This window comes from Cetorhinus maximus, chromosome 3, assembly GCF_964194155.1.
Source record: "Cetorhinus maximus chromosome 3, sCetMax3.hap1.1, whole genome shotgun sequence".
NCBI classification, from domain to species: domain Eukaryota; kingdom Metazoa; phylum Chordata; class Chondrichthyes; order Lamniformes; family Cetorhinidae; genus Cetorhinus; species Cetorhinus maximus.
In genome coordinates this window covers 48307825-48323591 of record NC_135881.1, presented here as the reverse complement: position 1 = coordinate 48323591, position 15767 = coordinate 48307825, and the positions used below count along the sequence as shown (strand labels likewise).

The following is a 15767-nucleotide window of genomic DNA, read 5'->3' as shown; positions in this document are numbered from 1 at the left end:
CATGGCTGCAGTTTAAATATAGCACCCTACGTGAGGAAGCAGCGAGGTAGCGGCTTGGCAGGCAAATCAGAGGACGCCCGCCAGCAAGATGGTGTGTTTCCTGTGGCTGCATAATTAATGAGGCAGGAATGGGATGTTACTGCGCGAAAACCCACCATTGCAGCCGGCGGGTAAAATGACTTTTTTTTCCCACCCGTTACCGCACTTTGTGCAAATCTGAGATGATTCTGCCCAATGTCTAATGGTTTAGCTATAACTCTGGAACTCCTTTAGATTGGAATAATAGTTTTTAATCTGAAAGACTTATAACTATGAAATTATGTTTCTCTTTGCAGGTTTACACTGGCGTCAAGCCTCCACAATGATTGGATGCTCATGCTGTTCTTTGTTCACACCCATCTGACTGTGACCGTCACTCTGTGTTTACTTCTGATTCCTAAGGTACTGTCAGCATTCCTCAATCTATGCCACTGAATGCCTTTCAAATACAATATTTATTGTAATGTAGTTTAGACCTACGTCATTTGGTTAGATCACTTGCTTCATAAATCACATCATTATAATCAAATCAGAATCAGAGCTGTTAATGCTTTCAGGTTGCTTGACTCAGACATAACATAGCAGATCCTACAGGCACACCAATCCAAAATGTAAATTAGCATCAGGTATATGTATGTCTCAACGGTCGCTTTCCAATTTTCACATTGGCTTTATTGCAATCAGAGCAAAAAAGGAATGCAAAATGATACTCTGAATATTGTATTCTCTGCGATTGTAAAACACGGTTCCCAACATTAACCAGGCAAATTACTGAGGGGTTATTTATGTTCATTTGTTTCTGAAATAACTTGTAATGGGATAGAATTAAATGTGCATTTTCAATAAACATTTCCTAACATACCCAAGATGTGGACAGACTGGATTACTGAAGCACATCACTGCAGGTCAGGCCTAATAATCTTCTACTTCATCTTCGGCTTTACCCTGATTGTTTGGTTGTTTTGTGCCACTGTAAAACTCAATTTAGTGCCTGTAATAGGATTATTGTGTCGTTTAATGAAAATACAAAATTAATTTAGCTTTATTAACTTTGTCTTTGCTGATGCAAATAGCTTCCAGGATGAAAGAAGGCAGCAGCACAGAACATTCGTATCACTGACATCTTGGTTCATTCCAGTTTCAGGCCTGAATTTTTGCTCCCGGGCCAGGAGCACAGAGTCAGGACAACTCCCGGCTCTGCAAACCCGACCCGGGAGAAAGCTCCCCGGAAAATCGGATTTTTGGTCTGGGAGGTTGGGGCATGGGTGAAAATGACAGTCGTGGCAGGCAACTCCGGAAACAGTGTGGAGGCTGCCAGGTGCAGAGGCGGGTTGGACAGAAAGCCTGCCTCAGTGCACCAGCACTTTGTCCAAGATTTTTTAAAAAAGCAATTAAAACAAAAAGCAGCCCCCCTAGCCCTCACTCCTCACACGCTCTCACCCTCCATACACACTCCCCATTCCCCATCCATGCCAACCCATGGCACACCATACCCTCTACTGCCCTCCATGGCCCCTCATACTCTCCATGCCAACCTGTGCCCGTCTACACACCGCCATGACTCCGTATAGCCCCTCTGCTAAACTATGCCTCTCTACCCACCCCCATGGCCCTTTACTGCCCCTATGCCAACTTAATAACAACACACGCTAACCCATGCCCACCTGACACACCATCCTTTGCCCATTTAGTACATTTACATTCCTTCAACTACATAATCCGTTTTAAAAACAAACATTTCATTCAAGTGCTTAATCCCTAGTAAAAACAAACATTGGAAATCATAGTCCCAGTTTAAAGAGTCTATAACCACTTGTAGCTGCCAATCAAACTGTGAAATGGCAAAAAAACCTCTGTGATAATGGAAGATTGTGAAATCAGTCACGCAGCACTAATCCAGTAATGATAACCCTCAAGCAAATGTCAAGAGTGTGAAATAGCAATCAATTATTTTTTTAACACACCACACAACTCTTACAAAGTTTTAAAGGACAGGAGTTTTAAATACCTTGACAACTTGACAGTTGCTTTGGACAGTTGCTTTTGGCAATTGCTTTTTATGCTTTTGACAGTTGCTTTTTGACAGTTACAATGAGTTTATACACTTTTTACACACATCCATGTACACTTTTAACAATCCTAAAAGGCACCTTACCTCTCCCAGAGGGCAGCTTACCTCTCCATCATTGTGAAAATCCAAGCCTCAGTGTTAAGTATATATAAATGGATACTTTTTTTGCATCATGTGATGTGAGTATCACTGGCAAGGCCAGCATTTGTTGCCCCTCCCTAATTGCCAACACATCACCTATTATATGGGGAAGAGTTTTACTCCTCGTAGGCAGGTGCGCACCCAACCCAATTGGGCGCAAAAAAGCACAAAAAGACGTCAAGTGAGCATCCTGACATCATTCTGCACGTGCACAATCTTCAAGTCGGTGGGCGCGCATAGGTGTCGAAGCCACTCCGGCCATCAATTAAAAGGCCACTTAAAAACCCAATTGGACCCGATTTTATGTTGCCCATGCGATTTTGCACTTGTCGCAAGGGCAAAACAGGCAGGCAGGCAGCGCACATTTTGCAAAACCTCATCCAAGGGCAGGATAAAAGGGTTTGCAGCATTGCCAGTGTGAGTAGTGAGGAGTTTAGGAGATAGTTTGCTGCTGGTTGCTTATTTGAACTTGACAACTTCATCTCTGTTCTGGACTTCACTCTTAGCATTTCTAGGCTTCATTCCAGGAATCATCGGTGTTTCCAAGACCCCTGGAGGATTTTGACCATGTGGTCCCTTTCGGGTATCAGATAACTTTCTGTTACCCTGGTAATGGGGATTGTGGTCTCTGCTGGTGGCACCTCCTCTGAGGAGGAAGAGAGGGGCAGGAGGGAGAGGAGGCCAGGTGTCCCAGTGCAGCTTCCAGGGAGCAGGCACAAGGGGCGCAGGGGCAGCAAGTAGTACAAGGCGGAAGGGGCCACAGAAGACACCACCATCCTGCTGCCAGCGTTTACAGACGGCGATGCAGCTACCTCAATATGTCCGAGGTGCAATGCCGAAGGAGGCTCTGCTTCTCCAGGGAGACCATCACTCCATGGGGCAGAATTTTATGGATGACGTGCGGGTGGCGGGCCCCGCATGTCAGTGCTTAAAATGGTGCGTGCTAACGTCAGGCGAGTGTCCCAACATCAGCACACGCCATTGCGATATTTAGCTGGGCGGGCGCGCGATGAAGCACAACGCGCGTCCGCCATTAATTAAAGGGCTTGTTAAGGCCCTTAACCCGGCAATCAACACCGATTTTGAGGCACCCATGCGATCTTCGGCACAGCGCACGGGCACAACGGGCAGGCGGGTAAGTGACTTTTTAACAAAACTTATCCACGGGTGGGATATGTGGGCTCAGAGGGGTTGTCAATGTTTCATGTGAAGTATTTATTGCAGCAAGCATTTTAAACTTGCCTGTGTGATTGTTAGCAGTTCAGATCGATTTCCAATAGCTTTCTCTGTACTTTGAAGCTTCAGCTCAGCAGTCTGCAGACAGTAATCTTTATTGGGCCTGCAGCTTTCCAGAAGCCTCCATTTAGCCTGGGTATGGGTTCTGACATCTCCATTGGAGGCAGCTCCTCTGAGGGGGAAGGGAGGGCTAGAATAAGGAGGAGGCCAGGACTGGACAGTCAGCCTCCAGGGGAGCCACCTTTGGGAGGCCAGGTACAGGCACAAGGGGCGCAGGGCCAAGAGGTTGTCCAAGGTGGAAGGGGCCGCAGAAGACACCACTATCCTGCTGCCAGGGTATACAGGCGGTGAAGCAGCTACCTCAATATGACTGAGGTGCAGTGCCGAAGGAGGCTTCGACTGTCAAGGGAAACAGTCAACTACATCTGTCAGATGATTGGCCCTGAGATATCTCCTAACTGTGTGGGCAGACACCCCATGCCAGCGGCTCTGAAGCTCACAGTTGCCCTCCAATTCTAAGCATCTGGCTCCTTGCAGGGCTCTGTGGGTGATCTTTGTGGTGTCTCCCAATCAGCTGTATACACTTGTGTCAAGCAGGTTACAGACGCTCTGTTCAGACGGGTATTGACCTTCATACACTTTCGCTGCGACCAGGCAAGCCAGGCACAGTGAGCCAGAGGCTTCCCAGCCATTGCTGGCTTCCCCCGCGTCCAGGGTGCAATAGACTGCACACATGTGGCCATCAAGGCGCCAGCAGGTGAGCCCGGTGCCTTCATCAACAGGAAGAGCTTCCACTCCATGAACGTGCAGATAGTGTGTGATCACAGGATGCTGATTCTGCAAGTCTGTGCAAAGTACCGAGGCAGCTCCAACGACGCCTACGTCCTCAGACATTCCCAGGTGCTGGGACTCTTCAGTGCTCTGGCTCAACTGGATGGTTGGCTGCTGGGTGACAAGGGCTATCCCCTCAGAATGTGGCTCTTGACGCCACTCCGCCATCCAAGAACAGAAGCTGAGGAGCGCTACAATAGGAGCCACACCTCCACAAGGGCTGTGGTGGAGAGAACCATCGGTCTTCTCAAGATGCGTTTCTGATGCCTGGAACGCTCAGGGAGCGCACTCCAGTACCCCCCAGGTCACGTCACTCTGATAGTGGTAGTATGCTGCGCTCTGCACAATCTTGCGCTGGAAAGGGGGGACACAGTTGATGATGAAGACCTTGTTGCAGTGGGTGCGGCTGCACATGATGAATCCAGCAGTGGCTCAGAGGATGAGGAAGCACAGGGCGATGATGAGGGGCAGCACGCTGACCTGCAACTACACCAAGGAGGCAGGGTCATCCAGGACACTTTAATCCAACGAACCTTCAGCTAGGTCCACACAAATGGATCAGCAGGACCAGCATTGCCTGGCGCATCCATACGTGGCATTTAAGTGCTACATCTTCCACTTCATCAGCTGCAACTAAGGGCTTAGTACAGAAACATCAATGTCCACTCAAACACTCATGATATGCCTGTGAAACAGACAAAATGCAGCACAAAGGAGACACCCTCAGCCATGGTAACACATGTGGACTTTATTCCCATCCATCAGATGGTGCCACCAAAAACATGACAAAACATTGCTCTGACGTTCACAAAAATAAATTCCTTAATCTAGGGGCAACAGAAAATCACCAGTGACAAACCCGTGGAGTGCCTAACGTGCCTTATGCTTATGTTTGCAGGTGCTTCATCTAGGTGCCGCCCCATCACTCGGAGTGGCTTGTGAGACAGCCTGCTGACTCTGCTGTCCTGTTGGCATCGATGACCTTGGCGGGCGTCCTCTGCCCCGTGGAGCCTGTGCTGGGCCCGCCTGGGAGGGAGTGGCCAGTTCCAGAACTGGCACCTCCCCAGTTGTTGCAGCCTCAACGGATGCAACGGTCACTGGCAGAGGGGGGGAGGAGCTGCTGCCCTCATCCAGAGTGCCCTGAGAGGAGCTCACAGAGATGACAGGCAGCTGCTGCGCTGATGTGAGGTCACATTGGATCTCCCTGCTCACCGCAGATGGATGGGCACCGAGTGCCGACACTTGGTGCCCAGAACATCTCCCACATTGCCAATGACTACCTGTGGCCATTAGCGCTGTGAGGGCTTGCCGGTCAGTGCATAACCCAATCAGATGCTGATCAATCTGTTGGAAGCCCCTCCCCATGAGAGTCGCCAATCTCTCAATGGAGGAAGCCTGATGCTCTGTCCTGAGGTTCATGCCATCGCTGACACTCTGCCTGGATTCCTCTACCACAGAGACCAACTGAAGCACACCCTCATGCGACCCTGCCAGATGCTCCCACGCACCCTGCCGCTTGTCCTGCAGCTGCTGCATGGCGGACATTTCCATAGGCACATCATCACTGCCTGACTCAGCGTGCTCCTGGTCCCCTGCAGTCCTCCGGCTGCTGGCGCCATCGGCACTCTCTATCCATGCCAACTCCTCCAGCGATTGTGAAGTGCCCTCTCCACTGTGCCCCGGGACACTAGCTGGCGTTATAATCCCCACCGATGTGGTAGTTGCTGCACTGGTGCCTGGCTCACTGAAATAATGTGACGCAAGTGCCAATTGACGCCCCTCAGGTGTGGAGGGGGCTCTGGACGTCCTCCTGGAGGCCATGCGGTGGTGATGCTGAAATTAACAAGGACAGTGGATCATTTAGCGTTCAGTCAGTAACTCAATTCATCCCTTTCCCCCCCAGGTTCATAATGCGCTCAACCTTCAAGAACCTAAGGAGACGAACATTGGTGGGGTGGTAAATAGTCAAGAGGAGGACCAAACATTACACACGCATGCAGACAGGCTGGTCAGATGGCCTAAGGAATGCCACCATGGAATGTTATGTGGATAAGTGTGAGGTTAAGCACTTGGGCAAGACAAACAAGGTACGGGAATACTTGAGTAATGGTAGGACCGTGGAAAGTAAGGACAATTACAGGGACCTTGCTGGGCAGACCCATTAAGGTAGCAGAACAGGAGAATAAGGCATTTAACAAGGTAAAAGCCAGATGTGCCTTCATTGGCTGAGGAATAGAATGTAGGAAAAGGGAGGTCATGTTGCAAGTGCAGAAAACGCTGTCGAGGCCACATCTACATTTCTGCGTTCAGTTGCGACCTGCGCTTCATGGGAGGGATGGCATTGATTGGGGAGAGTGCAGAGGTTCCTGACCTGGATGCATGCTGGCCTGGAGAGTTGGGCTTATGAGGAAACATTGTGACATTTGCCATGGAGCACAGGAGATTGACAGGTCACATTATTGACCTTCATACTGTTATGAAGGGCATAGGCCGGGTGGACAGAAGGCAACATTTCCCCTTGGCGCAGGGATGACTAATGTGGTGGCATTTATTTAAGTTGAGTGCCATGAGGTTGACAGGTGAGGTGCTGAGGACAAAACAGAAACAGAATTACCTGGGAAAACTCAGCAGGTCTGGCAGCATCGGCGGAGAAGAAAAGAGTTGACGTTTCGAGTCCTCATGACCCTTCATTGTTTAATTGAGGTGCTGAGGACGTTTTGGACAGAGTAATGTGGGACACACTGGCTGAAAAGGTGGTGGAGGTACAAACCCTCCTAAGATGCAATAAGTATTTGGATGTGCAGCAGCGATGCCATGGCATGTTAGGCCATGGGGATAGTGGTCACAAATGGGATGAGGCGACTTTGGAAGGTGCTAGAGATGCGCATCCTCAAGGGGCCGAGGGACCTTTGTGTATGACCCACACGTCTGACTGTATCAGTCTGTGAATAAGCAGTGTTGCTGCATTAACGATTGCAGCAACCATCAGTGCTTTGGATGGTGGGGAGACAGAGGGGATGGGACTGTAGCCCTCAAATACCTGACCGCTGCACCCCAGCCTCGCCGACACTTGCTGACCTGGCCGCTTGACTTCTTCCCAACTCCATGGCCTGTTCTTCGAAGTGGGTGATAGTGTGCAGCATGGCCTGGCCACCACCAGTGCACCAACACTCCTGGTTGTTGTGTTCAGGTTTTGCCTGCAGAACAGAGAAAAGGATTTATTGGGGCTGATCGCTCATGTACTCTGCACATGCACGCCACACCCCAACCACAGTGGCCCATCTGAGGCCTCCAGTAGCTCCTGCCCACACTCCTGGTGATCAGTCCCCAGGAGATAATATGGCTGCTCCCAACCCCCTCCCCCAACGGCCACCTTGGACACATTTGGTGTCCATCACTTTGAATAACACACGGGCCTTAGCGCCCATGGCAAGGAGGTGCAACTAGGTGCGGCCCCGAGGCCAACAGATGGCTCTTGGCCACGACACCTTGAGCCTCCCCTTCCACCATCTCATCACTATCAATATGACATGTGTTGGAGTTCTGAGTATGTGTCTAGCTGCCTCCCCTGCAGGTTGCCCTCAGACTACTCAAATGCGACAAACACCAACATCTTCTCATCAACCACTAAGGCTGATGTAAGCATGGTCACTATCTGTTTGCCCACCCAGCGTGCGCCAAATGCCCAATGCAGTAATGACACTAGGACGTGGCGGGGGGCCTCAGAGGCTAAGACTACCTGCTGGGTCAAATGGCCAAGACCGACTTGGTACTCACCCTTCCAGAGCGCAACAAATCATTGAAGCGCTTGCGGCACTGGGTCCCTGTGCGCTGCACATCATCATGGGAGCTAACAGCCTCCGCCACCTCCTGCCAGGCCCACTTTGTGACGTGGGGAGCCCTCCTCCCCCCATCCTCGGGAAACAGGACCTCCCGATGTTCTGCCACCTCTTCGAGAAGGGCAGCAAGGCAGGCATCAGAGAAGCGAGGGGCACATTGGCCCTCCACTGGCCTACCCTGCAGCCTTTCCTCCTCCTCTGGCCTGCCCTCCTCCGGCGCCTACTGTGCAGACCCCCTGCACTTGTCGCTGGCCATTGTGAACAGCCTAAAGGAGGCTGCCTGGCCTTTCTTTATACAGACTGCTGGTTCCCCATTGGAACCGACGGTCTGTGTACGCCTGCCGCAAATTTGAAAACCCCGCTCTCCACGGGAGTGTGAAACACAATAGGCGGGCCTTAATTGGCCCGCCCGCACAAAATGGCGGAGCAGCCTGCTTCGCCAGCGGCGATCAGCTCCGTGCCCACCGGCAATTAGGTCGGGCCCACCCGCCCGCCCGCCCAACAAACAGAAAATTCTGCCCCATTTGTCAGATGATTGGGCCTGAGATCAAGTCCGACTGTATGGGTGGAAACCCCATGCCAGTGGCATTGAAGGTCACAGTGGCCCTCTCAGCCTCTATGCCTCCGGCTCTTTCCAGGGGTCAGTGAGGGATCTTTGTGGAGTCTCCCAATCAGCTGTCCACAGTTGTGTCAAGCTGGTGACAGAAGCTCTGTTCTGGCGGGTAATGACATTTATGCATTTCCATACGGACGAGGCAAGCCAGGCTGAGCAAGCCAGAGAGTTTGCAGCAATTGCCGGGTCCCCCCACATCCAGTGTACAATCGGCTGCACACATGTGGCCATCAAGGCGCCAGTGGGTCAGCCATGTGCATTCGTGAACAGGAGGGGATTCCACTCGATGAATGTCCAGATAGTGTGTGACCACAGGACGCAGATTCTGCAACTCTGTGCAAGTCTGAGTCAGAAAAGGGGCATGGTGAGGAGAACGCTGACGGCATGGAGGCAGACCTCTGTATCCTTCAGGGAGGCAGGAACACCAGGAATGGCCTAATACAACATTCCTTCAGCTAGGCTATCAAAGATCTACTTCGGCCTCATGCCAGGGGTACCGCCTCCATCCCAGATGTCTGAAATGACCCTTTCCTTTGAACCCAAAGTACACTCAGTGCCTGTGCAATAAAGTTTAGAGCCAGTCAGGTCCAACATCACATACTGGCTTAACCTGTACCAAAAAATTAAAAAGGTGAAGCATACTCAAGCCATTGCAACAAAAACAAAATTTATCTCATTTTGACAATCCAAACAAATTAACATAACTTTCTCTGGTCTAAACATAAACAAAACAGTACAGAACAGAAGATCACCAGTGACCAGTCCCTCTTGTGCCCACAGTGCCTTAAACTTACATTTGCCCCCCACCTACCCCACCGCCCCTCCCTCCCCACCCCGCTCTCTGGCAGTGACATTGGAGACAGCCTGCTGACTGTGCTGTCCAGTTGGCCTTGATGACCTTGGCTATCGTCCTCTGGCCAGTGGAGCCTGTGTTGGCCCCGCCTGGGAGGGAGGAGCCAGTGCCATGGCTGGCATCTCCCCAGTCGCCGCAGCCTCATCAGGTGCCACGATCACTGGCAGAGGGCGGAGAAGCTGCTGCTATTATCCAGAGCGCCCTGAGAGGTGCCCGCAGAGTTGACAGGTAGCTCATGCGCCAACGTGAGGTCACTCTGGACCTCCCTGTACATCATTCATGGACGGGCATCTAGCTGGGACACTGGGTGCCTCATCCATCTTCCACACTGGCACTGACCACCTGAGGTCATTGCTTGTGTGAGGGCTTGCAGGTCCGAGCCCAGCCCCAGGAACCCCTCATTCTCTCCCTGGAGCTGCCTCTGCATGAGAGTTGCCACTTTCTCAATGGAGGAGGCAATGCGCTCGGTCATGAGGGCAAACACAATGCTCATACTCCTCCACAACAGAGACCATTGCCTGCAGATCCTCATGGATCTCTGCCATATCCTCCTGCACATCACTGTGGACATCCAGCATCTGCCGCCTAATGGACAATTCCAGAGGCTCATCATCTACCTTTGATTCAACATCGTCCTGGTCTCCAGCAGTCCTCTGACTGCCAGTGCCCTCGGAACTCTCTGCCTCCACCTGCTCCTCAAGCGAGAGTGAAGTGCCCTCACTGCTGTGCTCTGACATTCTAGATGAAGATCTAGCACCCACCGAGGTGCTGATACCTGCGCTGGTGCCTGGTTCAGAGAGCGGGTGTGACACAGGTGCATGTGAAGCCTGGCAGTCCTCATGCATCAGGGGTTGCTCTTCGGGGTCCTGCGAATGAGTGCGTGCTGACGAATCTAAGGGAGAACAATGACATGCCATTCGTTTAAGTCAGCACACTGTCACTGTGCATGCCAGACGCCCTGGTAAGACAATGGAGATCTGCATCATGGTGCCATCGTCTTTCAATGATCAATGGGGACTCCAGTTTTGAGACACCCATCAATGATGAGACTACACAAGAATGTTTGCACCATCTGAAACTCTCACCTCTGTGCACTGCACTCTTAGCTTCGTCTGACACCCCAGCCTCTCCGCGACCAGTTGACCAAGGTGTGTGGCGCCTCTCCAGCTCCAAGGCATCCTGCTCGAATCTGGTTAGGATTAGAAGGTTTGGGGGCCTCTGCCTGTCTGCGACCTCTCTATTTTATTATGGCTCATCCTCTCCTGAAAGGTCAGAGGAGCATGGATTAGTCCATTCTCTACCTGCAGCGCCATTGCAACCTGGCCAACCGCATCTGAGGAACACCTTTCAGGGCACATCTGAGTCGTAGCCCTTGAGCCGCAAGGCACTTAGTCCAAGCAGCCAGGGCTCACCCCCTTGGCCAGCTCCAGCATCATTGACAGTTGGCACTCAGACTCTAGCAGCCCTGAGCTCCACGGGGGTGATGGCCAGACCTTCACACTTCAACACACGGATCCATGCCAACACCGTACTCACCCTTGCTGAACGCAGTGGGCCGTTAAACCTTTTGCGACACTACACCCATATGTTGTGGCTGCTGACCTGGGCTGCCACCTCCTCCCAAGCTCTTTTTGTCAGGTGTGGTAGCCTCCTCCTTCCATCTCTGGAGATGAGAGTGTCCCTCCTGGCATCCTGGAAGCCGTCTCCTCCAGGAGGGCCGCAAAACACTCGTTCAAAAACTGGTGGGCCGAGTGCCCACCCGACCTGCCCTCCCACCTGGCGTCTCCAGATGCATTTGAGGCCATAGCGTCGGCCTTCAAAACACTGCAAATATGTTCTTTCCTGGCAGCATTCAAGGAGTTGCCCATTTTTAAACCACCCACCAAGTTGCCATTGGACCTCTCTTTTTCTGTTTAAAACCTTGGCGATGGAAAATCTGTCCACAGTTAGCTCAGCTGCGGCTGCCCCTGTTTTCAGGTGTAAATGTCATGGCACAGCCGATGGTAACTGCTGAGCTGTTCAAATCCCAAAGGGAAACTTGAGACAAATGCCACAACTATTTTTTTCAATTTGTTTGTTTCGAGATGCAGGCTTTGAATTCAGAAGTATTAAGACCACCGAGCCTTATCGGTTTTTACAAAACAGATGAAACATTTATTAGTAAGAGAAATGGCTTTAAGCACATACCTACGTCTACAAATTACTACTATAATTACTTCTAAATCCCCTAATTAATCTGACCTCGAGTTACAACTCCGTTAAGGCAACAGCAAAGCACATAGGGCAGAATTTTCTGCCTGTCGGGTGGGCGGGCCTGACCCAATCGCGGGCGGGTGTGGAGCCGATCGCCGCCAGCGATCGGGGCCGCACTGCCATTTTACGTGGGCGGGCCAATTAAGGCCCACCCAGCGTGACATCTGCCGGGAAGCGCTGTCCGCTCCCTGTGCAGTCAGGGGGAATCCCTGAAATCAAGAGTGTGCTCTTTCGTGCATTTTACCTTGAAATTAAGAGACAGTCCCAAAAAATAATCATCTAATAAAACCTCACAGTTGGAACAGCTGCACCATTATTTGGAGAATGAGGAGTGAAAGAATTACTCCTTGGGGACATAGGCAACTCTGAAAGAAAGACTCATGATTACCTTTATACCAATCACAGACAGAAGCAGCATACACATACTACATTAAGAATGATTATCAAGCTTGTCCTTAAGATGTTAAAGTAGCACTTCAGATGCCTCAAAACTGCAACACAAAAATGCTGTATTTATTTCACCCATTTTGTAGTTTGTAACTGTTTTTAGCTATTCACTTGCTTCTGATTTTACTTTCTGAGCGTATGACACCTAACCTCCTACTTTTAAGTGATTCCCTTTTGGAAAGAATAAGTGTCTTGATTGGCTATCTGGTTTCTATGACAGACTGCTAAGATTTTAGCAACTCTGAACCTTGCTGTGGTGAACATTTGAATTATCCAAGTCTAGTCTATCCTTCCTACTTTCTTGCAACTCTGCTATCACTGGCACTAGTACGCTTGATGGTCTTGATGTGGCATTAGCTAGAGAGCTAGCTGCCTGATTCCTGATCACTCCACTCTAAGTGTAGGGCACTCCCTCAACAAGTTTGCTGATTTTTCTGAGAATAGAACTTTGGCAGCTGTGAGGTCTATGAATCCCTTTGGTGGGCCTTTGGTTACTTGCCCTGTTGAATTGATCAGAGCCTGCATGACACAGGCTTCTACCAGTTCCAACCAATGGCATTCAGTGTTCTAGCTGCATCATAATATCCTGATTTCATTATTAAAAAGAAGCCTGGATCCTGAATCAGGCAGAGCCAGAGCTAAACTCCTTTCAAATGGGGCCAGCCAGATTGCAGGTGTTAACGGGGCAGTAAGGTAACTGACCCATTTAGAGGCATTTATTGCCCTGTTAATATTAGGCAAAGAGAGTTTAAAATCCACCGCATAATGGGTTAAAAAAAAACAAGCAACATAAGGATTTTTATGCAAGATTTTACTTGCCCACTACTCAAGCCAGCATCTTTAGGATTTGAATTGTTGTCTTCTATGCCAACAATGTGAGCATTCATGACTGGTTGTCCAACTGTGCCTAAGGCCTACAACACTGAGGGCTCCATTGCAGGTGCCACAGGGGTTTCCACTTGCTCTATGGTAATTTCAACAACCAGTCACCCATGACACTGCAAATCCAGACAGAAGCAAGTGATACAATCCCACTCAAACATCAAAATATTTTCTCAGATAATCTCTCTTACTTGGTGTAGGCAGCGCTATGCTACTCCTACACCTATGTAATATCCAGATAGTGGAATAGCATACATTACTTGAACATTATAGTACAAGCCCTAACCTTGAGGGAATTCTTCACTACAGTACATCCTAGCACTCTGGAAGAACAGCATGTTGATACTTAAACAGCTCTCTTTAGAAAGCTTTCCTCAGTTTTTCTTTTTTATTCCCCATGTGCTGATTCTTTCCAATTTATTCAATTAGTAGAAAACATCAGCTTCATAAAGGACTTGAAAGTTAACTAGCGCCGCTGAGCTTTCCAACCATTGGGAAAATTATAGTAAATCACTGGAGGAGTCAGACGGCTGAGATGTTTTAAATAATCATGAAATGAATTTGAAGTTAGTGATTAATTTATCTCCACATCTACATACTGAATTGAGCGCAGGTGGTCAGTGAGTAAAAACACAGGATCGTGTCGGTGAATATGCAATACTCCTGCAATCATCATTTTATTTGAAAATGGCAGACAGCTTCCTGGAGACCAAGATTCTGGTTCATCGTGTTATTGACTGAGGCATGAACAGCACCGGAGCAAAGACACAAAGAGGCATCAGCATCCATCAGGATAACTATCAAGTGTAATATAAATATCTGGAAGCAGCTTTTCAGATGTCTGGTCAGAACAGGGGATTCTGAGAATTCAGACCCATTAGAATCTTCAAAACTTGCTGGATAGGAAATAGACAGGAGCAGTGGTTAATTTATTTTTTTCAGACTGCAAGGATGTTAATGGTGGTGCAGAGGTCACTTTTGGGACATTTTGCTCTTTATATATATAAAATGATCTGGCCTTGGGTTTCGGGGCACAATATTAAATATTCAATTAACACAGGAATAAAGAGAATGATTAACTGTGATGAGGATTTTAAGCAACTGCAAGTGTATTTGGGGAGACGGTGGTATAGTGGTAATGTCACTGGACCAGTAATCCAAAGGCCCAGGGTAATGACATGGGTTTGAATCCCGCCATGACAGCTGGTGGAATTTAAATTCAATTGATTAATTTTAAAAATCTGGAATGAAAAGCTAGTGTCAGAAATGGTGACCATGAAACTAACATTTTTTTTTCTTGAAAAAATCCAGCTGGTTCACTAAAGTCCTTTAGGGAAACTAATCTACCATCCTTACTCGGTCAGGCCTACATGTGACTCCAGAGCCACAACAATGTGAATAACTCTTAACTGCCCTCTGAAGCAAGCTACTCAGTTGAAGGGCAATTAAGGATGGGCAATAAATACTGGCGTTGTCAGCGACATCCCATGAGAAAATGAAAGAAAATAGACATTGGATGAAATTTAATGCAGAAATATGTGAGGTGATACCATGTTGTAAGAATGTGAAACTCGCTTCCCTGAGGAATGGTTAAGGCGGATGATGTACGCATTTAAGGAGAAGCTAGGTATGTATATGGGAGAGAGAGTGATAGAAAGTTGTGCTGATGAATTAAGATGGGAGGAGGCTCATGTGCTGGCACAGACCAGTTGTATCAAATGGTCAGTTTCTGTGCTGTAAAATTCTCTCTAATTCTACAAAAGTTTGAAGATTATAAATATTAAAGCCAGGATTTTATGGCCCTGCGCCGCGGCGTGTCTCCCCCCAGCGGATACGGCGAGCCATTTAAATCTCCATTCAGTTCGGCGGGACTGTAATATCCCACCAGGCTGGAGGGGACGTAAAATCCTGGCCTAAGACACAAATTGTCCATTCTGCATTGTAGTTTACACGTGAATAAATGAAGGTGCATCACTCTCATCAAGCAAATCAAATGCTGTTCCTGTAGAAAGGATACCTTAAAGTCCCATTCGGGATGATGCTCCTTTGCTCAACCTCTTGCAGCAACACCTTTTTTTTATTCATTCATGGGATGTGGGCATTGCTGGATAGGTCAGCATTTATTGCCCATCCCTAAATGCCCTTGAGAAGATGCATCAAGAAATGGAACTTTCTCTTCAACATTTCCAGGTTTCTAGGCAGCCAGATTGATGCAGCCCTTTTAAACAGCAGCTGCTACTGCACACTAATCCCACATCTCAATGGCAGCCAATTCCTGACAACAGCCCCATCCAGGACTGGGAAGCATCTTTCGTATAATTAATCAGATCAATCTCACCAAGTCTAGTAAGGTCAGTCCGGCACAACTTCAGCAAGCGCAGGTTTACAAACAGTCCCAGCATTACAGTGCAGGAACTGGAAAATCCATCTTGTGTCATTTCTTTTGTAGTGCCCATTTAATATTATGCCTTTTAATGAAGTGCACGTTTCTGTATGTGAATCATTGGCTTTGTAATTGGCTTGTAGCATAATGAGGCAAACTCCTGGAGCTTGACTTTGAGA

General features: G+C 49.0%; 1 protein-coding gene across 3 annotated transcripts in view; it reads left to right on the top strand.

Moving 5' to 3' along the window:
- The window catches only part of gpr158a (G protein-coupled receptor 158a), a 642328-nt gene that overhangs the window by 595712 nt on the left and 30849 nt on the right, over positions 1–15767 (top strand). For all 3 annotated transcript variants that reach the window (XM_078538078.1, XM_078538082.1, XM_078538086.1), the window contains one exon: positions 336–441. In XM_078538078.1, coding sequence (XP_078394204.1) covers positions 336–441 — 106 coding nt within the window. The remainder of the gene's footprint in view (positions 1–335; positions 442–15767) is intronic.